The 24429-nt window shown below is 38.0% G+C and overlaps 2 protein-coding genes across 5 annotated transcripts; both read right to left on the reverse strand.

Annotated features, from left to right (window-relative positions):
- Window positions 1-1024: 1024 nt before the first annotated feature.
- Window positions 1025-14079, reverse strand: kiaa0930. Its single transcript, XM_055191034.2, has 10 exons — window positions 13805-14079; window positions 9048-9196; window positions 8379-8483; window positions 8165-8242; window positions 7778-7879; window positions 6963-7103; window positions 6467-6655; window positions 5134-5293; window positions 4451-4606; window positions 1025-2218 (listed from the first exon to the last, which is right to left on the reverse strand). Exons 1-10 carry the CDS (start codon window positions 13947-13949, stop codon window positions 2178-2180), a joined length of 1266 nt encoding a protein of 421 aa, XP_055047009.1. The 5' UTR covers window positions 13950-14079; the 3' UTR covers window positions 1025-2177.
- A 1621-nt stretch (window positions 14080-15700) lies between these two features.
- Window positions 15701-24412, reverse strand: large1 (LARGE xylosyl- and glucuronyltransferase 1). 4 transcript variants are annotated; one of them, XM_055191240.2, is made up of 15 exons: window positions 23943-24412; window positions 23278-23462; window positions 22913-23193; window positions 22744-22826; window positions 22511-22634; window positions 22265-22436; window positions 21389-21493; window positions 21160-21272; window positions 19946-20071; window positions 18558-18713; window positions 18231-18394; window positions 17874-18152; window positions 17633-17779; window positions 17295-17490; window positions 15701-16902 (listed from the first exon to the last, which is right to left on the reverse strand). In XM_055191240.2, the coding sequence occupies exons 2-15, from the start codon at window positions 23381-23383 to the stop codon at window positions 16705-16707; spliced, it is 2250 nt and encodes a 749-aa protein (XP_055047215.2). In that variant the 5' UTR covers window positions 23384-23462; window positions 23943-24412; the 3' UTR covers window positions 15701-16704. The 4 variants fall into 4 exon arrangements, with proteins under 4 accessions (XP_055047215.2, XP_055047216.2, XP_055047217.2 ...); XM_055191241.2 differs by having other exon boundaries at window positions 23925-24412; XM_055191242.2 differs by lacking the exon at window positions 23943-24412 and adding an exon at window positions 23744-23856.
- Window positions 24413-24429: the final 17 nt, after the last annotated feature.

Here is a 24429-nt window from a genome sequence, read left to right on the forward strand (position 1 = left end):
GTTACTGTTGTAAAACCATGGTAACCACAAAATAACCATGGTTTTGAGATCTATGGTTTTCAAAAAAACATAGTTAAACCATAGTTAGTGTAGTAAAACCATAGATTTGCTGATAGTAATAAATACACCAAAAAAACATGGTTACTACACTTTTACCACAATAAAACCATGGTTAATGTTCATAAGGGACATTATAGCACATGAAGTCAGATTTCATAATATGACCCATTTAAAATGTTAACATGCATAAAAAAATTGAGACTAGTCATAGAATGTGCTTTGGCGGGCACCTCACAGACTTTTTGCGGGCAAACTATGCCAGTGGTCTACGTGGGCACCAAAGCAATACTCATTGTGAGTCACTTCATAACAATTACACATGAGTTCTGATCCATTTCTCCAGCCCATCATCTGCTGGTTTTAAACAATCGGCTGATGTCTGATAGTAGAAAAATGCTTTTATCTGCTGATTATAGACCTATATAATTTTGTAAACAGATTTTCAGCTAAATTGTGTTTAACAATTGATCAACTTCTTGTAATATTTATGTTCATCTCTGAAAAATTTCAGATTTATTTACTAATACACCTTAGTGTTAATTGCCAAAAACAATCCAAAGAAATGTATTAATATCAAGTAATTTATTAAATAATGTGAAGATCTCACTTTCAGAACAGATTTTATTCGTCATTGATTTGACTCATTTTTTTTATGCGAATCGTTGCTGCCCTCTTGTGTTTCTTCTCATGTTGGACCTGAAGTTGTTGAATCTGAACATGAAGCTTCACATCCATCACATAATCCTGACTGAAGAACTCATAAAGTGTGTTTGACCTCAATCAGTACCACAAGAACCAACATCAAACCATCAAACAAGAGCGATTCGAGAAATTACACAGAGAAATTTACTTCTAAAACGATTGTCACCTCATAAATCAAGATCTGAAAGTGAAGTGACAACCGAATTGATCTGCAGTGTGAACGGGAATCATTATCTGTAATAAATATTTTAATTGATAATCATTTCGACGGTCGGATTTGACGTCACACTGTAGGAAACTAAAAATCATTTTTACAATCTTCATGTCAATATCCCACAATACATTTTCAGTAATTGTGCACAATGTTTTACTTCAACAATAACTTTTTTGGAATGTGTATTTTCAAGAAAAGTGTAGCTATATATCATCAACATAAATATGACAACATGCACATTAACTTTGCTGAAGTACCATTAATACAAAAGCGCATGTAAAGCGATTAAACAGGCTTTCTTAAAAACAGCTCTTAACCTAAAGCAGAGTCGTAAAATCCTTTCAAAATACGGCTGGATGGCTGGCAACTTCTTTGCCTATCAAATATCAAATGGATATTAAAGCTGTCGGATCAATACATTCAGCTGACACACACACACACACAGATATAAAACATGAATACTGACAAGACAGTTTGGGTCGGCTATACATCTTCAAATCCAAAAGCCCTTTAGTGCAAAAAGTTCATAGCAACAGATGAATCTAAACTGATGTTCATCTCTACAAACACTCACAGAGAAATGAAAGATCAGACGTGTTTGTGATGGTAGTGTCACACAGCGGGCGTCCATCCTCCTCCAGTCAACACATCATCTTCACTAGTATCTGGATATGACAAAGATCCTCAAACACAATGAGTAACAGACACAGCTGGACACAGCGTTTAAAAAAGTCGTCACACGGACGATGTTTGTTATATATGAGCTGGTTAGCGACGTATTAAGGCCTATGAGCTGCAGGAACTTCCCTTTCTTCAAAATATACTATGCACAAAATCGGCAATATCGTGAAACCTACGAGTGTCTCGGGAAGGGGGCGGGATTAAGAGAGAGAGGGGGGTGGAGTCGATCCATTTCACTGAGTATATAAGCAGCGGTGTATTTACAAGAACCACATTCGTTTATTCAGTTTCTTATAAACATTTCCCTTCTTGTGTCAGCGTCAGGTTTCTTTCTGTTGGGCCGGTCACACAGATGTTGAGGTGGAAGAGGCACTTCTGATGGACTTTAATCTTATCCTCTTCTCTTACGCTGTTGTGTAGTTTGTAGTTTTTGGTTGTTTGTCCAGACATCAGATGACCGATGCTCAGGGCCTGATGTGAGGAGGCACTTGGTAGCTTAGTTTTCTCAAGTCAGGAAATGTTATGTCATCAGAATGGGCTTCTGTCTCACCTCCAGAATATCTACAAAACATGGATTATACTGTATTAATCATTACTCATACTAACAGTTAAGTGTTTGGACACAAAAACACATAATAACTTCACTATTATTAAAATAAGAATTAAAACTACGAAATTAAACAAATGTAAGCAGATTTTGAAGTTTCATCTATGGTGGACAAACCCCAATTTTAATCCAGGAGTGATGCACTCATCTTTAAAACTGATGTCAAAACATTTTGATGGCCCCCAGTGGCTGGTTGCAGTAAAGGTCATAAACTCTGACCTCTCCATGTAAACAAATTGAATGTGAGCCAAAGTAAAAAAAACAAATACACTTTAAAGTCCTTTTAAACTTATGTTTTGGAATATTGTGGTATTTTTTTTATTAATTTGCCCTCATAATCTTTAATCAAAAACTCAAATCTCCTCCCCTCCTGGAAACGATCTCTCTTTACTTCCGGTCATTTGGTACGGCAGGTGGGCGGGGTCCAGGAGAAGATGCAGCGATTAGCAAATAACAACACGACCCAACTTCAAATGATTCAATCAGTTCTCAATAAACTAATTCAAGTTCAGCTTTACCTTGTTTAATTTTAGAAGCCGTTTCACTCAGCTATACGTCATCATAGGACAAATAAGACAATCTCTACTTACATTTCAACCTAAAATAAATTTTTCCTAATGCTGCTTTTACAGGCGCGTTTGAGGCGTCAAAATCACGTCTACCACGCCTAGTTTGCCGCTTGAACAGCTTAAATGCATTCGCGCGTCTAAAGCGAAGTAGACGCGGGGAAAAAGCAAGCATTTGATGTGTGTCAGAGGCAAAATCTGCTTCTTGTGGGAGGGGCAAGTTCTATGGGGTTGTCTGTTTGCAAGATGACTGATGTTGATTGTGCTTTTATCGACAGAGTTACCGGTTTGTATTTGGTCACCTTACTATAGACCGTTTCAGCAGTAACAACATAAACAAGCGGCTGCACGTAGCTTCCGGTAAACTCCGCTAAGAATAAATAACAACAAAGTACTTTAAACGTAGTTTATTTATATAACAAGCAAAAAACAACACATAGATTACCTACGAAACCAAAACATTTGTTATTTTCGACGAGGCATTTGTTAAAGAGATTAGTTTAGCAACTAGTCAGACCATTAAAAAAATGAAACCGGAAGTAAGGTTCGGATCCATACGTGTATTACGTGCTTACAATGAAACCGTCTATAGGGGGAAAATAAACGGCGCGGGTTGATAAAAGTCACGTGACTCAAAAGTTAAATCTGTATTACAACTTACCAGGTTGCCGATGTCCTCACTGACACTCTTCCAAGTGAGGTCCTTTTTATTCCTGTCTTTATAGAAATAAGAACGTGTGTTGTATAGCTCCGGGTGACTGCTTACGGACAATATTAAGCGTTCCTTCAGGTTGAATGAGTGACTCCTGATTGGTTAATGCGGCGCAAAATTGCGCCAAAGTTAAAATTTTTCAACTCTGGCGTTACCAGGCAATCCGCGTCAAGCGCAAAATGCACCATTCGCGCGTTCCGCACCAGCTGCTCAATTCACGCCATTTGCGTGAACTAGACATGTAAATGAGGCGGAATCGCGTGTTCCGCGCCGCGCCAAACGCCTCATCCGCGAGACCTCCAGACGTGCGTCAACGCGTCTTCACATTGACTTAACATTGAAATCACTCGCACTTCACGCCTCTACCGCGGCTGGTGTAAACGCAGCATAATAATGCTTACTGTTATTTTGTTATTTCTTACATGTTTATGTACTTTTAAGTGTTCCTTTTTTATGTTTGGTTTAAATTGGTTATTAGATGTTATTAAGAAGGGGTGTGAAAACTTGATATGTGTGTTTTGTTATGGAGTCAAACAGGGAAATGTGCGGGGCTTTGATACCGAGGCTCCACCTCACAATGCAGAGTCTACCTCCAAATGATGTCAAGATGACAGCGGGCATTTTTAAGATATTGTGGCTTCATTCATTTTTTCACAATGGAAGCGGAGACTAGCGTCCATCTTTTTTACAGTCTAGGATTTTGTAATATAAAGGTGGTGTGTGTGTGTGCGTGTGTGGTGTGTAAATTTTAGCGGCATCTAGTGGACAATCAGGTGTGTGCCTACAATCATTTATCAAAATATCTTCTTTTGTGTTCATCAGAAAAAATAAATTCATATAGGTTTAGATCAACATGAGGAGGAAAAAATAAATTTTTTGTGTGAACTATCCCTTTCACGCTGGCGTACCTGTGGTGATGCGATGTAGGGGTAGAGTCACATATGTGAGGTGAGAATACAGCAGGAAATATTCCTCCTTTCTGTTCAACTTCAGCCAAGAACCAACCAGCGAGCGACCCGTGCCCGACAGAGATCGAGAGCGCAGGTTTGTGGCATTGCAAAGATCTGAAGAGAGAGAAAATCACATGTCAGACATCCATGTTGTGTAAAACAAAGCATAAAACAACGACTGTCCTGACTAAAGTCTTCACAAGGAGGAGAGTCCACCTGTCTTCAAGAAGCATCTAATACACACAACACGTCTTGACATGAGAATATTCGATCTGTCCGCTTACATTGCAGACACGAATGCATGTATCTGATTTATTTCCACATATGAATAGGGTGAAGCTTGAAACTGATTATCCTGCTTACACATTACTGGGTCATATCTGATCTGTGCCACATGCAATGTAAATGCGACTTTAGTGATCTCAGTTTAATGCTATCATCATGTAAAAATTATAAAAAGTAAATTAAAGTAGTGGAGCCAGAATTACAGTTTGAGGATTTATTTGGATATATGCTTCAGAGAAGTCAGTATCATTTTTCAATCATCTAAAACACATTAAAGAGTCAGGACTGCTCAGTCATGTCTTTACTAACCCAAACCTGCTGATGCTGATGAATAATAACAGACTGAGTAAGGTTACCTTCATCATCATCCTCCCTGAAAAACTCCTCGCTGTCATTGGCTGAATGAGATTTCTTCATCTCTGCGATTCGGTTTCTGGGAACTTTGCGCCTCAGTGATGGTGAAAAGAAGGAGGGTCTGTTTCTCTCTGGGGTGGGCGGGGTGCTGAATGATGTCACCTGACACACAAACAAGATGCATTTTAAACCAAATCTATTTTAAAGGAATCTCACCGCTTCAAAACAACAACAGCAGCAGTTGTGATGGGCAGCTAGTTGTGTCATGTTTCTTATCATTATGTGTAAATTCAAATGAGGTCACTAAGGCCACATTAACATTGCACGATTTTCCCCTTCATGTGGCACAGATTGGAAATGACGGACGTCGATCGGTTTCAGACCTCATTCATATGTGGAAATAAATTGGATATACACGCAATATAAATGAACAGATTGGATATTCCCATTCCTCATTAAAAATGTGACGCTGGTAAATGACGTCAACCCAAGTGGACAGCACCCGTGATCATCACATGACTCTTCTAGCAGCCCAATGGAGGACGACGGCTCCTCTTAGTGGAGTAATATTAAAGTTTTATGTTTTGTTACAGAAATAAAGCGATATAATCTTGTATAATCATTTTGTGTTTGTCCTCTCCTCTGTGGTTTAAGCTTTTCTGGGTCAGTATGTCTACCTTGAATTGTTTTGCAAAGTGTTTAGTGTAATGCAGATATCAGATACGAGTTGCTTTAACAAAGATGATGTAAGCGGGTTGAATTGGGCTTCAAATCTGAATTGGGCATCGAGATCTGCAGAGTAAATCCAGCCTTAGTGCTTCTATCATACTAGTCTCATGTCAGCTGGTGTAATGTTTAGGTCATGTGACTTTTAAAACTCTGTAGTTTAATGTTTACTAGTGTCAGTTATTAACCGAGTTCGCTGTCATAATCAACTTTGTGCCAGAAGTATTGTTGATCAAGTTTAACTTGTTATAAACCCACAACATTCCTTCACCAGTCAAGTGCTGGTAATCGATGTCTACACTGTGCTGTATAAAATAAACAATGAACAATAAGTTGTAAAGATTATCAAGAGGAGAAGTGTCTCTCAACAGTGCCCGTTTATTCCTCAACCACTTCACCTTTATAAAGTTTTAGTTCCCTGCCACAGGTTTGCCCACAGGGGAATTTTGACATTAACCAAAAAAAACTTTTTCTTGCAATTCAGTGCATTTATTTAATGGAGTCATGTGCTTTAATTTCGTTATTCTCTCAAACATCAGTTGTAAATCTATTTGTGTGGGAATATAAGCTGCTTGTGTGAATGCACATATAAAACATGGTTTGACTGACTCTCTCGTGGAGTGGTGAATCTTGATCTTCCTCCGTCCCGCAGGGTGACGTGTCTCCGGTGGGCACTCGACTCACTGCCATCTCAGCGTGACCTTTGCCCTGAGGACCCTTCATCCTTACAAACTCCATGTTGTTGTACTTGTAGAAACCAAATGACATCCGCTGGGCCATCTTAGCGGCTACGCTTACCTGTCGAGACAAATCTGCATTTAATGACTTGTGTGTGTGTCACTATTAAAGCCATATGAACTAATGAATGTGATTGGTCAGCCACAGAACATGTGATGTATTTGTGCTTTAATACTTCCTGATGTATTGCATCTTATCAATTCGATTTTATCCAATGGAACTTAAGATGCTAGCGTTTCTTAACCTTACAAAAGAAATCAATTGATGTTTTAAGAGTTAAAGTCTGAGTAATTGAAACAGAAACATTGTGTAACCTATGCAAAAGCATGTGTGTGGTCAGCATTACTTTAGTTGTCTGTTATCGTACCCGGTTGTCGTAAACCTTCTTGAGGGCCTCGTAACGGATGGAGCCCTGGAAGATGACGCCCTGAAAAGTGTTGCTTTTATCACTGGCCACCAACTCAACACAAACCATCTCACCTTCACCAACAGTCATATCACTGAACACCTCCTCAAAACACACAATCAACTTCAACTTCATCAGGACTTTATCAATACTGTTAAGTGTTCATTAATGAGTCAGTATATACTTTAATCATCTGAATCAACACATGAAATCATTTCACATAGACACATATCCATGCATTCAATCTATAAATGTGTGTATAAGCATATATGCACTGCAAATACTTAAAACTAAAACATATTTCCATAACATATCTTCAGATTAGGTGTAATATGGCCTGTTTGAGGTCCACTGACTGATATTATTAAGTGCACTTAGAGAAATACAGATGGTCTCTTTAGGACAAGAGTTAAATGAATAGTTTAACTGCATCTCTCATAATTCACTCTTACACAGACATTTAACAAAATTTTAAATGAATTTTATATTAAAATGTCATCATGTTATCTTCTCATATAGGATCCAAAATATTTAAGCTCCAAAAAGCACAAATATCTGAACTATTGCTTTAACCCGTGTGTAAACATTACAGAAACATATCTCTGTGAAAGATACAAAATACTGCTGAGCTAACACTTCAATACAGACTCTAATCTGATCACAGATCTGTTGTTTCAGACACACATGACGATACTTTGACCTGTGACCACGAGTCTCCCGTTACTCAATCTTTGCTTTATGTGATTTGAGGATTTAGTGAGGGGTTTAGGGGTTACCTCCTCAAAGTTGTCGATCATGAAGAAGATGTTGGGGTAGCTCATTTTGGACTCTTCACCTTTGCTGTCCATGGGGTGTTTGCTTGGAGACGCAAACACTTGCTGCAAAATAAAGATATGCTGTTTAAATTCACATTAATAACACATTAATAACGCATTAATAACGCATTAATAACGCATTAATAACGCATTAATAACGCATTAATAACGCATTAATAACGCATTAATAACGCATTAATAACGCATTAATGCAGCGTGACGTGTTGACAGCGATGTATTTCTGATAGAAAGTTTAAAATGTCTCAGATGTACTTTTTCTAATGCAGTTATGTCAGAGAATGACCAAGTTGCACAATCAGATCAATGCACACATCATATGTTGTTTACCTGAGACTTTTTCTTGTGGATGTGGATGTCTCCTGCATCTGAGCGTGTGCACACTGCACATGTCACCACATAGTCCAACTGAGGATAACAAAAAACACTATAAACTACATCAACACTTTAGACAAATTACACCAATAATGCAGCTTAGGGGAGGATGATAAATCAGATACGATTATAATGCACCAGAGATGATACTGATGAAGAGTCTTCTTACTTTCTGCAGGATGAGGTTGAGATAAACGCTCTCCTCCCAGTCGATGTCGGGATCTCCCAGACCTGGAAGTTTTTTGGAGTCTCTTCTGTAAACCTCAACCTCCACCTTAACATACAAGAAAGATGACAGAAATCAGACACAAGAACTCGTGTTTGCTGTGCTGGGATCAGTTTGTTTTTGAGGATCATCTCACCTTCACTGTGGATATTTATTGATCTGTGATTAGCGTCTGGACCGAGCTATTTGTTAGCATTCCCATTCATTTCAATGAGTTGTTCAGACGGCAGCATCTTGCTAATGAGCACTCGGTCTTTCCCAATATATATATCTGAGCCAATTACTGTCATGTGACTTATTGCTTCAGAATACAACGTCTTAGAGCAAAAAATTGAAAAATATTTGTCATGCTTTTAATTGTTTTTGACATCTACTAAAACATTAGTGATTTATATGTGGCCAACTAAAGATGTATAGATATAGATAGATAGATCGTTTTTTTCCTTGGGATCTAACAAGTGCTCAAATACTCAATATAAAAACATGTTTAATGAATATGAAAAAGCCTGAATGAAACAAAACACAGAAGATCTCAAAACAACTTCCGGTGACATCATATAATTTTTCCTCAAAATTTTAAATGTCTTTTAATTGACTTAAACTTCATCTTACCTTCTTCCCTTCAGTGTTGTCTTCACTGACGTACGCGAGCTTGCGTCTCACATAGAAGAGCATATCATCCTGACGAGGAGACCATTTCTCCATGAAGTATACGGAGAACATCCACGTCCAGAAGACTATACGGTCATCCTTAAAGCAACCTAAAACAAACCAAAACATCTCAATGAAGGACAACCGAAATAATAATCTGATGATTTAATAATAATGTTTTTAGTGTAAAATGATCTTCACTGAAGTTAATTTTGTTGATGTAATCAAAGTCATACAGACATTATTAGCCAATCATATCACAGCTCACTTTTATATTCGCTAATTCAATTTGATGGATAAACACAAGTCTGCCCTACATCTTTTTTACTATTTATTTATTGATTGTTTTTATTATGAGAGAAAAGTGTGTCTATAATGCTGATTTGTGTAAATGGTAATAATGTCATGCAATACTAAACTAAAAACACAGTTAGTGGCATGTTAACAAACATCTTACAGTTTAAATATATACGTACATTGTAAAATATACACACACATATATGTATTTTCAAAAACATTAATCATGATATAGCAAATGCATCAATTACATTTATCATCTAAAGGCACAACGGCTGTATTTGCACAATTTTTATAGTTAAAAAGTAACATAAACCAGGAAGTGAGAATCAGATATTTCTCTTGTTTTTATTTGTAAAGTTGAGTACGTATAAAGAGATGACAGACCACTCGACTCATTTCATACTGAGAAACACTTCATCCAAAAATAAACTTAACAATGTTGTTTGGAAACAGTGATGCTGTTATTTTTAGTATTCTGGACCATAAAACAAAATCATTTGTGAAGAATTTTTATATAGATTATTTCCATACAGGTCGAGTAATAATTTAATATTATGATGGTTTCTGCAGTCTCTTCATGAGAAGCCGTACAGGTGTTTGTATGAGAAACATATTAACTCACTGTGTTTATGTGAAAAGTTGATGAAGTTCCTTCAAAGATTTGACACGAGGATGAATTTACATTGTCAACAGTGTAAATAATCTCTTGACATTTGATTTCTTTGATTTTCAATAAAACACACAAGATTGATCACGACTTTCACATCCACAATGACAAAGAGGAAGATTATTCTGATGTCTCCAGACAGATTAACTAACTCACTAGACATGTGAAAGGTCAGCCTGGTTTGGAAAATTAACTACAACAACTTTCATAAGAAGAAACAATGAATGATCAGGCCAAACATGACGTTAATTTAGTTTTCCTCTAAAGAGAAACACATCGCTCACACCACAAACCTTCACTCCAAGTCCTGATGATGTTCATCAAACTTTCACTTCTTCTACAGCTGAAAACTTACACAATCATTTCCTCTTATGTAGGGATGCACATATATAGAGAAATATATAAATGTAATTTGCTGATATTGATTTTAACCAACAACTAGCCAATTTCAATATTTGTCACATGCCCACTTATTTGAACATTTGTCATTTAAATCATACATAAAATAAGAAAAAAACACTTGCATTGAGGTATGCTAGTTTATGTTAGGAATAAATGCTGAAGGTCCTTTGACTTATTTGAAAATAATGCACACTCACAGTGGTAATGCGGCACGACATGAAGCGGAGTTACAGCGCGGGTGTGCATTATTTTTAAATAATTCAAAGGACCGGAGTCAATCACTCCTCCTACACCACGGTCAACACAGACATCGATCTGGTGGTTATTTTAAGACATTTGACAGGTCAGGTCAAAACATAATCAACACCTTTCTCAGCCAATCAGAATAAAGCATTCAACAGCCCTGTGGTATAATATTGCTTTATTAAATTTATTTTACTGAACATAAATTGGATCCATTTAACAGTTCAACATCTAATGATGGAATATATTTATTACAGATTTCAAGTATTTATGTATCTTATAGAGAAACTTTATACAGCTGACATTATATCACTCAGTATCTTTCTTTTAAACTATCACTTTGTTATTTTGGCCTTTTTCTTGCTATAGCTGATATACCAACCAATAGATTGAAAGTAATTAAATCAGCTCATTAATATTTGGCAGGTTTTACTGGTGGTGTGTTGCACATTCCATTAATAGCCTGAATTTTAATATTAACATAATTAACAAGTAAAATCAAATCAACAAGTAAAGCAGTAGACTATATCAAAAAAGTAACCCTGCAGATTGTTTTATTCATTGTGGTAGCTCTTGTTTGACCTAGAGAGTCAAACTTATCAGTGCCGCACAGAGAATTAAATATTCATGAGGGGCAAAACATGAAAGAGAGGCACATAAAGACCCTCACATCACATCACATCAGGGCTGACATAAAATTCATACCTGGATCATTTGCCGGCAACTACAACAGAGACTATTTTTGAACCTATAAAAATGTGTTTGGGAAAGTCTTATATTGTTCTAGGTCCCCCCTACAACATATGAATATGATTAATAGGTTAATGTTGATGTTAAACCAAACAAAAAGGTTTTTATGATTTAAAAAGGAAGCATTCAAGTGAACAGTACTAAACAGTATCGAACTTGAAGCAAAATAAATTTCAGCAAATGCTTATTGCTTTAATGTAGGGAGTTCCTTTTCAGCCATTTCACACTGTTATATTTATAATAGTTCCTTGTTCGCAGTTCATATTTATGATCTTATAGTCCATTTGAAAATTTTAGTACAAACTGACTGTATTCTTCAGAAAAACACCAAATAACTTAACTTCCCTTACCCTTCGCTGTTCGGTGTGCGATCAATTAATTTAAAATTAATATGACATTAATTTTTAAAAGTGTGCGAGGTTCGTGCACGTCCTCCACTAGCATCACAGAAATAGCAAAAAGCGCAATCGGCTAAACGAGCATTAAATATTAATATGACATTGATTGTATTGTTTTTATTAATTTACACATTGATTAAAATTAAGAGACAAATTATATGAAACGAAATTCTTTTTATAGTAGCAAACAAAAGTTAAATTGAACTCGAAAATAATGTCTGACCCATTACAATTATCCCTTCATATTGACCTTTACAACGCCCTATATGGCGTTTAAAATATCTTTCGTAATAAGGTAACTAAATTTAAACACAACATAAACAACATTACAACAATATTCAAACCCAACAACACTCAAACATAAATATAAAACAGACATTATCTATGATACATGTTAAAACAATCAGATATAGCGTTTATAATAGCTGGTTGGTAGATGTTTACTATTTTTGGCAAAACCTCAGTTGCAAACCTCCATTTACCTGAATAAAAATAATTTTTACTTTGAAAATGATGCGCTGTCACATTAACATCCGCTGTTTGTTTACATAAGACTCCGTCTACGTTCATTTACACTCAGAGCAACGTCTGACTTCTCAAACTAAAACAGGGTCTGCAGCGTTTACGAATGAATCCGTTCATGAGGGTCGAAAACGGTGGTGTAGTGTAGATGAAAGGCGTAAACGTAGCAAAAGTAACGCGTTTTAAAGGATATATGCATTAATGTAAACGTAGCCTTCTGACATTTTCTCACTACCTCTAACTTCTGAGACATTGGCCGTATATGGCAGACAACTGGACAGTGACTACAGCAGCGGCAGAGGAGGTTGTTTGACGCAAACAGAGGGATTTGAATTTTTTTTTTTAAATATCGATATTTTTGCACAGCCCTACATCACATCACATGACTATAGACCAATGAAATAAGATAGAAAAGAGCTTGTGTGTTGTTGAATGAGATGAATATAAATGAAGAAGAGTGAGTCACTAGACATGAGTTTATGAGTTTATAAAGTGACATATGTGTGATTATAAACCTAACAAAGTCACAAGATGTCTTAACAGAGTCAGATCAATGTCAGACGTCTTATTGTCCCACAGAAATGATGAAGTCATATTTAAATGAGGTGATCTTGTACAGAGCTCGAGTGATCACAGACCTGCTGGTGGATATTACAGTAAACTGGTTATACCCGGGTATGAAAAAAATCTGAAAATGTTTTCATGTATTCCCTGTGTGTGAGCATTAACTCTCGTTTACTAGTAGGAGGTTGATTGAACTAACCCTTATCAGGTGACAGGTGCCCCTAAAACCAACATGATCAGGGTAAGCAGGTTTTGGGTTAATCAACCGAAAGTTTAGGGTTTCACTGGAATACACCCCTGGAGAAACCGATCATGGTGTATACTGCTGTCCTGTCACTACTCTTACATACATGTGACCTCTTATCACAACAGCTTAATCTAGAACAGCTATTTAACCTGTGACCTCTGAACACAACCTGACTGGAGGTCAACCTCAGACAGACAAACAAACAAACAAACAAACAAACAAACAAACAAACAAACAAACAAACAAACAAGCAAACAAACAAACAAGCAAACAGACACATACAAGAGAGATAAACAAATAGACAGAGAGACAGACAAGAGGATAAAAAACAAACAAAGACAAAAGACTGAGAGACAAACAGACAGAGACAGTCAGATAGACAGATATATAGAGAGACAGACAGACAGATAAATGAGTTCTAACGTTCAAACAAGAACAGACGGCTATGACGTCAGGGCAGAGAGAGCGCGGCGGCGCTAATCATGTACAATGACGTCATAAAAGGACCTATACTGAAAACAAAAGCGGCCGATAGCGGTTCGGTCCCGTCACATTATCGTGACGTTTCATTGATGTTTATTATTGATGATTGTGTTTTTTGACAGAAGACAGCTGATGTACTGACCCAGTCCGCTGAGATCCTGTCTGACGTTCAGGCGGTTCCGCTCGTCCGCGATGGCCTTCAGCATGGGCTGCAGAGACTCGTCGGGTTCGGCGGTGGTGTCGTCGTCGCTCCGGTCATTATGACACAAACCCGGTACGGCGGCCATAATAAACGCGCTGATCTCATGACACGAGCGGAGCGCAGGAACCTCACAGACGACACAAACGCTCCTCACTTCCGTCAGCTGGCGACGCGGCGCATCGGGAACACCCCGTGCGCTGCCGGTGACGTCACACTTAAAGGGCACGCGAGAGTCACGTGCTCACAGCGATGACAACCTGACTCAAAAAGGCAAAATACATAGACATACATATCAAATACATATCAATCATATATATTTATCAACTGTGTAGATGTATAATAAATTTGTATTCTATTTATGCTTTTTTTTACCAAACACAGAAGAAGCTCTGCAGTAGAACATCTTTCAGAAACTTGTAATAATTTTTGTCTGCAGGGATTATATAAAATAATATGTATATATACAAAAAATAGTAATTTGTATAAATGCTAATGAGTTAGTCCAACAAAACTGGAACAATAACAGAGAAGTGTTGTAGGGGAAAATTAGATTACTGTACAAATTATTTTCTCCAAAAAATATTTAGTTAATTATTGCTAATGACTTTCTAAATCCTATTTAGTAGATTATACATCGGCTTGAAACGACTCGAGTAAATTATATAAAACTACATAAATTATTCTGGTCACACTTTTTAAGATCCAATTCTCACTATTAACTCACTTTGAACTAGTTTTGCCTCAATAAAGTCCTAAATACTTAGTAAAGAAGTTGTTAAGTTTAAGTATTGGTTGGAATTGGGTAGGATTAAGAATGTAGAAGGTTTTGCAGAATCAGACATTAATACCTGGTAATAAGCAGCCAATATCGCAGTAATATTAATGCTAATAACCAAACAGTTAATAGTGAGAATTGTAAACTACACTAGTATTGTGTTACCACTATTCTTTTATCTCACCAAAGAATTTAAAAGAGAGATTTTACAAGACTTTTTTAAGATGTCAAATAAATCTTTGGTGTCCCCAGAGTCAGTATGTGAAGTTTTAGATGAAAATAGCCCATAGATCATTTTTGGGTGTGTCCTTTAAAATGCAAATGAGCTGAACTCTGCGCTAAATGTCAGTGCCATGGTTGGATGGTACAGATTAAGGGGTAGTATTATTATAATAAGATCCCCTTCTGACATCACAAGGGGAGCCACATTTTAATGATCTATTTTTTCACATGCTTGCAGAGAATGGTTTACAAAACTAAGTTACTGGGTTGATCTTTTTCACATTTTCTAGGTTGATTGAAGCACTGGGGACCCAATTATAGCACGTAAACATGGAAAAAAATTGATTTTCATGATATGACCCCTTTAAAGTGAAAAGGTTACATAAAAAGTCTAAGTCTAAAGGGGTGGTTTCCCAAACAATCTTAAGACAGGACTAGAGTTTAATTATGAAATATAACTATATAACAAACATGCCTTACTAAAAACAATACCTGTTTGCGACAAAGGGCACTGATGTATTTTAAGATATGTCAGTGCAAGCTTTTTTCAGTTTGGATAGCTCTTATATTTATTTTAGTCTAGGACTAGTCTAATCCCTGTCCGGAAAACTGCCCCTAATGTTAAATCCACTATTGTATTATATATATCATTGATCTACATCCATACACAGTATTAACTTCAATTACATCAGAAGTAACTGGAATTAAATTACAGGAAAAATAAGAGTAATAGGGAAAAAGTTATTAAATTACAGTAACTAGTTACACCCAACACTGCATACAATCTCTGAAAAACCTCAGAAATAATGAGAGCTGAATAAAGTGCTGAAGATCAGTAGTAGTTAGTCTTTCTGTTTATCTGATCATCTATCTCTTCAGTATAATAAAACAAAATCTTTCAGGCTCATGGCACAAATATCTGATAAACATTGTTTTTGTGTAACTGTACATTTTTGGATGTTGAAATACTGATCGTCTTGTATCCCAGCTGCAAAGATAATAGCAGCCATTGGCTCGGTTTGTTTTGGGACTTGTTAGAAAGAAATATGAAAACAATAATTTATGGAATTCAGTTAAGAAACCAATGTTGCAGAAATTAAACACTTTAAAAACACTCACACTCATAAACATCTCTAAAACATCTGTTAAATGTCTGTTAGGAATGCTTTAGAGACAAAAATATGATATCATTAAGGTGAAAGAGAGCAAACATCAGATGTGTGATGCGTTGTCAGTGTTGTAAATCTGCCTTTAACTTTACTTAGTGATAATAACAAATGACACCAACACATCACCATAGTCAACCCATACTGTCAAACAAACACATTCTCTCAATAACAAAAGCATCATTTACACATCATGAAGAAAAGATCAGTGTGTTAGTCTTTGATGAATGATGGTCTTATAAGCGTCTATGAAGTGTTTGCTTTGGCCTCTCATTAGTTATTATTGTCAGTCCAGATCTTTGTTTATTACACTGCTGAGAATAAACACACAATTCATCTACTGTACAACACACAACATTCATCCTAACACTGCTCTGTTTACTTCACAATCAAACCTTCAATCCAGAAACACATCAAATCAGATGTAAATTAACAGTCTGCTTTACTCTGTAAGTTTTTTTTTTTTTTGAAGAATCTGTTCATCTTCATCATAGTCAGCAGTGTAATTCCCAGTGTTGGTGTCAAACACCAGTGATAAACGTCAGATCCCTGAATGAATGTGTGACTGATCACGAGCCGTGCGTCCTCATGAATCACCCGTAACTTCACATCAGTCTCCACGGCTGCCCGGCGCTTCTGGGAATCATCGGGATGGAATTATTCCAGGATTTTCTTGGCTAGCTGTTGTTATCCGCTGTCATGTACTTGAGCGCTGCGAAACCGTAACGGCGAGACATGTTCTGCTGAAACTCCTCCTTCAGCGTCTTCAGACACATACGATACTGTTTGTTTGAGCGAAACTTGGTGATGTCGAAACTGGGAGCGTGAGGCATGTGAATCATGTATGCGTTGGGAAGAACCACAAACTCATATTCCTGAAAATACAGAAATTAACACTTTATACGTACCCAAAGACTTCTGAGATATCATACTCTTTATTTAAATCAACAAATCTGGGAATTTTAAAATCTAGATATTTGTAACTCTTTCCCTGCCAGCGTTGCCAGCTAGTGCCAGCATTTTAATGCTTTTACGAAAGTTTAATGCCACCCAGAAAATGTTCCTCTATTAAAATATATACATACAATATGTCAAATGAAAGAACAGAAAAAAACTTTAATCTTATCTTTTTTTTAAAAAATACAAAATTTTAAGTAAAAATCTGAGATAATTAAATTTTTGTAATGGATTTTTGTGAAGCGTTATTTTAGATAACTCATCAATGGCCTGGTAAGAGTTAAGTTTTTATTAGATAGTAAACTCTCACCTGTGCATCCAGCTCCATTATATGAGCCACTTTATTCCAGCCGAACCCCACGAATCGTCGGTCATACTCGGGACTTTCTCTCCTGACCATCACGTACGGCTCGAAATCAGCCTCCCACTGCACGCGATACGCCGTCGTGGCCGTCCGCCATTTAGCGAAGTCAGTCGGTGCGTGACCTTTCGTCCACACGTGATATCTGTCAAGAATATTGACAGATTTTTAAAATGTCTTTAAATAAAACAGTTAATGGACATCTCAGTCATGTGTTACAGAGTTTCTCGGCAGACACCTTGCTAGACAATCTGCAATTATAAAGACTTCATGAAATAAAACATCACCTGAATGTGAAGAGGGTGCCCATGTCGAGCTGTGACAGGAGCTCAGCTTTAGATTTGGGAAAGGACAATCTGTACCGAAGCGTTTCGAACGCGGGAACCACGAGAGCCTTTTTAGTGTTCGCCATGTCGAGCTGCACAACCGATTTCCTGAGACACAAACCAGACGATTACTCATGACTCATAACCTGTTAACTTCTGCGTGAATGATTAATACGAAGTTTTATTCGATGAAGACCCTCACCTGAGGTACTCATACAGTCCATACATGGGCAGGAAGTCGATATCTGACAGGAACATGTAAGGTGTGTTCACCTGACCCATAGCAACGTTTCTCAGCAGGTTGACGGGGTAAAACTGTCCTTCTTTATAGACGATGTGATATCCGACGTTACTTCTGCTCATCAGGACCTCTGAACCCTGAGCGTATCGCAGAAACTGCTGGGCTTCAGCGTCTGATAGGTAAAGGGCAAGACTGATGGGACCCTCCCAGTGCTTACAGATGGCCTCCAACATCTGCAGTCTGACACACAAAATATCACCACGACTTTAGCAGTAGACTTTATTTATATAAACCTCATGCAGATGTTGGTTCTGTTACCTGTCCATAGAGAGCTGTGCCACCAGCGTCACATCAGTGTTATCAGCGCTGGGTTCATAGTCATAGTGCAAGAAATAGACGTGTGTACGGTGAACGGTGAAGCGCTCCCGACGAAACTCATAACACGGATCATCTTCATCCAGCTCAGAGAGAGTCTTCTGGAGCTGAGGAGATATCAGGAACATACTGATCTTATTTATTACAGCACTGCACTGCTGATGACTCAATCATCTATAAAGCGTCTGTATGTGTGTGTGTGTGTGTGTGTGTGTGTGTGTGTGTGTGTGTGTGTGTGTGTGTGTGTGTGTGTTGTCCTCTGAAACTCACGGTCTCAGAGTTGTGGTCTGTTTCGCTGGGACACCCGAAGAGTTCCCTCCTCAGCAGATTCCCATCATACTCCAGGAAGGTCAGGTAGAGATTTCTGAAGAACTCCACGTGTTTGTTCTTGACATGAAGCTTCTTAGGAGAGTTCCAGTGGATCACCTACACATAATAAAACAATAAGCAATGTTTCAAAATTATTTTGCTTTTCAGAGGATGTCACCAATCCTTTTTTTATACCACTAGTCATACAGTGACATTAACTGGGTTTTAATCACACTGATTTTATGCACATTTTGAAGTATCGCATAAGAAACAAGTGACAACAACATGGAAACATCCTTGGACTTACCCATTCAATGTAAGTAAAGAAAAGAAATTCTAAGCTTACAAAGAAAAGTCAGTTCATTCATTTGACACCAATGAGGACATCTTTATGAATAAAGACATTGATTTTGATTAATAAAACACTTAAAACCATGCTTACTGTCCCTTTAATTTGCAAAAAAAATTACGCAAGCTTGAGGTGATTTTTATAGAGCCCCTAAGGTGACATTGGAGCAAAAAAAAATCTAAAGTTTAGTTCCATGTGCTCACGTGAAACTTTCATGATCTCACGCGAAACCTTCATGTGCAGAAGTTTCGTTTTGCGTGCACACATCACGTCACATCAAGAGTTTGACCAATAACAGAGAAGTGCCACGAAACTAAATGCGATAGTTTCACATGCGCACGCAAAACTAAACTTTATTTCATTTTTGCTCCATGTCCCCTTAGGGGCTCTGTAGATTTTTGACTTGTGCAAAAAAGCATAAATTCGAATAATGGGAGATTGAAACACATTTGCTGATTAAACCCACATGACTGATGGTCTAGCTGTATCAGCTGTCGTTGTCTTTATCATATATTCAATTCAATTCAAATATATGAGGCTTGATGTCGTCTTAATGCCCTTGCTGCTCGTGCCTGATTCAAAAACTTTGCATTCCTTCTTCTGTGCACAGCATTGAGTTTGGCAATTACAAGCTGCACTGCTAGTTAATTAATAACTTGCGTAATCATAACTAAATGCAGTCCTTCCTGGGTTGTTTTATTTATTTTTTGGTTACTAAATTACCAATACCACTGCTATTCACTCAAACAACTTGTGGCAACGCACATAGTTCATGTTTGTTTTTGTTTTTAACATTTTAATGGAAACCCAGCTACTTGATCATTTTTTCCAGCACAAATGTCACATTGAGGACAAAAAATGAGCATTAAATAAAAATGAGCATTAGCATAAACTATATTTTGTGGATGACTCTCTAAAACTGAACAAGTGTTGACATAAGAGTGTATATAGTGTAGAGATCATGTGTTCAGTATGTGTTAAATCTAATAACATGACTCACCTTGAGATCAGACACATCTTTATAACACTTCTCTGAGCGCGTGTGATCCGACAGCTGAACGTTCCAGAAACACGGCAGCTGATAGACCAGGAATGGGTTCTGTTTGATCACTGCGTTAAAGATGTCCTATACACACAATATTACTTTAGCAGCCGTACACTACACATACATGTCAACACATACACATCAATTATAGTAGTTCATTTCTACAATTTATTGTCATTAAAAGGCCTTTTCTAACACATGCCTGATTTAAACTTATGTCAAATTATAACCAATTACTATAATCACACTCAACTATTATCTTATTCATTATAAACGTGTCAAGTGTTTTCATTTCTTAAACAACAGAAAGTCAACAGAAGTGCAGATGTTAAACAAATGGGAGCTGGAGCGCTGCTGGTATCCTCTGGTGCTCTTGGAAGGGTAAATAGTTTATAAAAAAGAAATGGAAAAACAAATTCCAAATCCAGGCACTCAGTAGGATGCAAAAGTTAAAAAGCCTTTATTGATTATAGAAGGCTAAAACATTAAAACACCAACACGTATCTGCCCACTGGCCTTCATCAGGGTGTTGGTGATTATTGTTTTAGCCCTCGATAATCAATAAAGGCTTTTTAACTTTTGCATCCTACTGAGTGCCTGGAATTGGAATTTATTTTTCCATTTCTTTTTTAAGAAGTGCAGATGCATCAAAGAAATTCTGACAGGATTAGTTTTACAGGGAGACCTCTCAGAAAATGGTGCTTCTCAGAGGTCCTCTGTGTTTTTAACCCCGTCCGAATCGGCCATGTCTGTGTTTTTCTCTGACGACCTCCATAAAAATTCCAGAGCAATTTATCTACTGTTTTCACCAAACTCTGAGGTCCTTTGAGAAATTTAATACGGTCCCAATGTAAATGTCTGTGATTTTCTGCCATATCTTTTGAAAACGGGGTTCATTTCATGTTTTGGCCAACGTGATCTGCCGTAATGTCTTACTAACGCACATATATTGAACTTCTTGTGTCCCATTCATTCAGATATGGATGTTTTTCCATTCGGATGAATAAAATAATTAAATCAAGACGAGCTGAATATCAAACACTGTTAAGACTAGCCACTGTAATATAATAATACTAATCCTGTGTGAAGAGTACTTATGTCATGTTTTAACTCAGTAATAATCAGAATAAAGGAATATTGATCATTTAAATAAATGATGATGTGTTCACCTGATCAGCGAGTGATGTGGATAACATGCTCATGAGCTCTCGCTCGGCTGTCAATCTCCACATCTGCTCCCACTTCAGCTTCCTTAAACGATCCAACAGCAGCAGAATCACACCTTTAAAAAACACAAACACACACAGACACACACACCATCATCAGCTCAATTATTCACTAGTTACCGCTGTCATCATGTAAGTTAATCTTCTCTAATAAGAACCCAGTTTGACTCACCGGTGTTAAATCCTCGTCCCAGTGCAGGCCACGGCCGATGGTTCTTCCAGAGGTTCCCCAGATACCAGTCGCTCTGATTCTCCACCAAACCCAAAACCTGCTGACCTGAGACACAAACTTACAGTGAGCACCCGGTCTAAATCAATGTATATTAAATACAGTGTAAGCATATATTCTGTAACACTTTATCACTTATAGATCTGTGTGAATGTCACTATAAAGAGAATCTAAATAATTGTTATATACCTGAACAAAGCTTCAGTCCATCAATCAAATAATGCAGACTGATTTATTCCTCAAACTGTTTCAGTCAAACATCTAATAACACATCTCAGCCGCTCTTTCTAGACATTAACAGCACAATACTATAAACCTGTCCATGAATCTCAGATCTCTCACAGCTTGAAATCCTCTCACAGTCTTATAATGTCAGCAGCACAGTAAACAAACCTCATGACCTCCCGACCGTTTCACCACAGGTCCTTCACATCTTCATATATACCTAATTTGACAACCTATTATCATTGATGTGAGAGATACGACCACTGGTCTTTATTACGCTTATGCATTAAGTAGATGCTTTCATTCAAAGCATCTTTCTTTGCTCAGTCGAGAAGAAATGAAGTTTTTTTTAGGACTTTAGTGGACCTCAACAGTTTACAGTTTCAATGCAGCTTCAAAGGACTCTGTCACCAAAACAAATCCTCATATGTGTAAACCTGTCAATAAAAGCTCTTCTGATTCTGATAAATAATAATAAATATATGTTGATTTGATATAATGTTTTACAGTGTAAGGAAAATCATTCACAATATCTGACAATATTAATAAAATAAACATTTCTGTCCATCATCAACATTTTTCATTCAGTAGCACCTTTGAACTTGTGGAAGACGACCCACAGCTCGGCTATATCGGTGGCAAACGTGATGTCGGTGTCCAACACGATGACCTTCTGCAGGTCGGAGGGCAACGTCTTGGTCAGCACCAGCTTCATCAGGCCGTGGATGCCAGAATAATGCTTGTTAGGGATCCAGGACACCTCGGACTGAAAAACACACAACGCCGATCTAACAACTGCATGATTTATTATAAAACAGTAATGAATGACATCACACAAACCTTAAGCTCATCTGCGTCGTAGAAGTTGACGTGAACGGCCGGGACCATCCAGGTGTGAAAGAGATCAGACAGGATCTTACGAGCGATGGAGTCCGTGATGACGTGGAAGTGAAGGGGATTTCGTCTGATACACAGACAAACATTTACACTCGTTTAGTGTCGTCTTACATCCGTAGCTTACACCACATTCATTTTAGGGTTAGGCTTTAACTAATCACAGATTATTAGTTTACCTGTGAAACAGTACTGACTTGACCAAAGTGACCACATCTCTGCTTGCGTTGTATCCCGCACACACGATGGCAATATGAATGGTCTGTAAATAAACACTTTTGATCAAATAAATCATGCAAATAAAAGTTAAACAGCCCACAAATAAACAGCACGAGCGCTCACACTAACCTCACATTTGTTCACCACAGGCTGACGCACGCAGTCCGAGCTGTTCCCGGCTTTTTTAGCCTCACTGTCACCCGTACCCTCTTCTGTGGAGTGGGTGTGTATCTGGTTGCCATGACGACCGCTGCTGTGACGGTTGCTATGGGTTGAGGTTCTGGATGTCGGGCTGAACTCTCTCTGCAGGTCACGTTTCCGGTCCTGCGCATCTCGCAGCCTCAGCTCCAAAGACTGATGTTCACCGAGCGCTCCGATCAGTGCCGACGACTGAAGCTCCAGCGGTTTGACTGAAGAGTCCACACATAATGTCACACATCTGTAAGACTCAATGTATGTCTGTACTGCACTGAGTGTGTGTAGAGGTGTCGTACCGGTAAAGTTTGCAGATGACAGATAAAGCCAAGTGATGGCCGGAATAAAGACCAGCGCAAGAGAAGCAGCCAGGAACTTCCTGCGCCCACGACAGATTCCCAGCATCCTCTGCAGCCAGAGAGACTCTCTTCAGAGATCTCTATGTGGGCATCAGCTGTTTGCCTGGAGGATGCATGGTACAGACCTAAAAAACAAACAATAGTTATTAAATCAATGAAAGTGCAAATATTGTGTAAGCTATATATTTTTTGTTATGTATATTTTTTATTATGTTATTATTATATGATCTAAATGTATAGGGAGGAAAAGGGGGTCTTTAAGATAATTTCCAAAAGTGAGATGGCACAGATTTACCTGACGAACAAACATTCAGGTTTGAGATGTCGAATGATGTCAACACTTATTACAAGAACAATAAATAAAAAAACCGTGTTAAATAAAGAAACAATTTGAATAAACATTTACATAAGTAATGAAGTATTTGTGTAAAAGTTGAGTTAACGTTACTCTTCTCTCCACACATATAGAAGTCAGATTATCCTTCATTAATACGCACTGACATCTGTTCACGTGATTGTAACTTACAGCCTAAATGATCAATGGAGTAACTATGGTGATTCGCTGCGGTTACCATGGTGACACGTACATTTGCATGCGCGCTCACTTTCGGTGCTGAAATCACGGCGTGACCGGACTCAAACGAAACGATTTCTTCTCGATCATTCGGTTAAATCCACGATAATAAGAGAGACGCGGCGCGTCGCGTCCTGCGCGCGGGAGTCGCTCAGCTGTCGCCACAGATAAATCCGTTATGACAGGCCTCGAGTCTTCAGAAAAGCCGCAGACGGTTCCGTCTCTCAGGACGATATTGTAGGATATCGTGGTGTTGTATTCATTTTACATCCTGCGACCAGAGCGTGAACATAACGCGTGCTGCTGGATTTGACGGACATTGCGCGGTTTTGGCAACGATCAGCTGTTCATATCGTCCTCAGCGTTGCAATGCGCGTGTTATAACGCAACAATGCGCGGTCTGCACGAACGCTTTTGCGATATATACACACAGCGGCCTGCAGTCGACGCGACGCGAAGCTCCTTGTTTGTTTCCCAACACTCCTCAAATCCCTGCCGCAATCCACGATCCAGAATCC

This window comes from Misgurnus anguillicaudatus, chromosome 1, assembly GCF_027580225.2.
Source record: "Misgurnus anguillicaudatus chromosome 1, ASM2758022v2, whole genome shotgun sequence".
Classification (NCBI taxonomy): domain Eukaryota; kingdom Metazoa; phylum Chordata; class Actinopteri; order Cypriniformes; family Cobitidae; genus Misgurnus; species Misgurnus anguillicaudatus.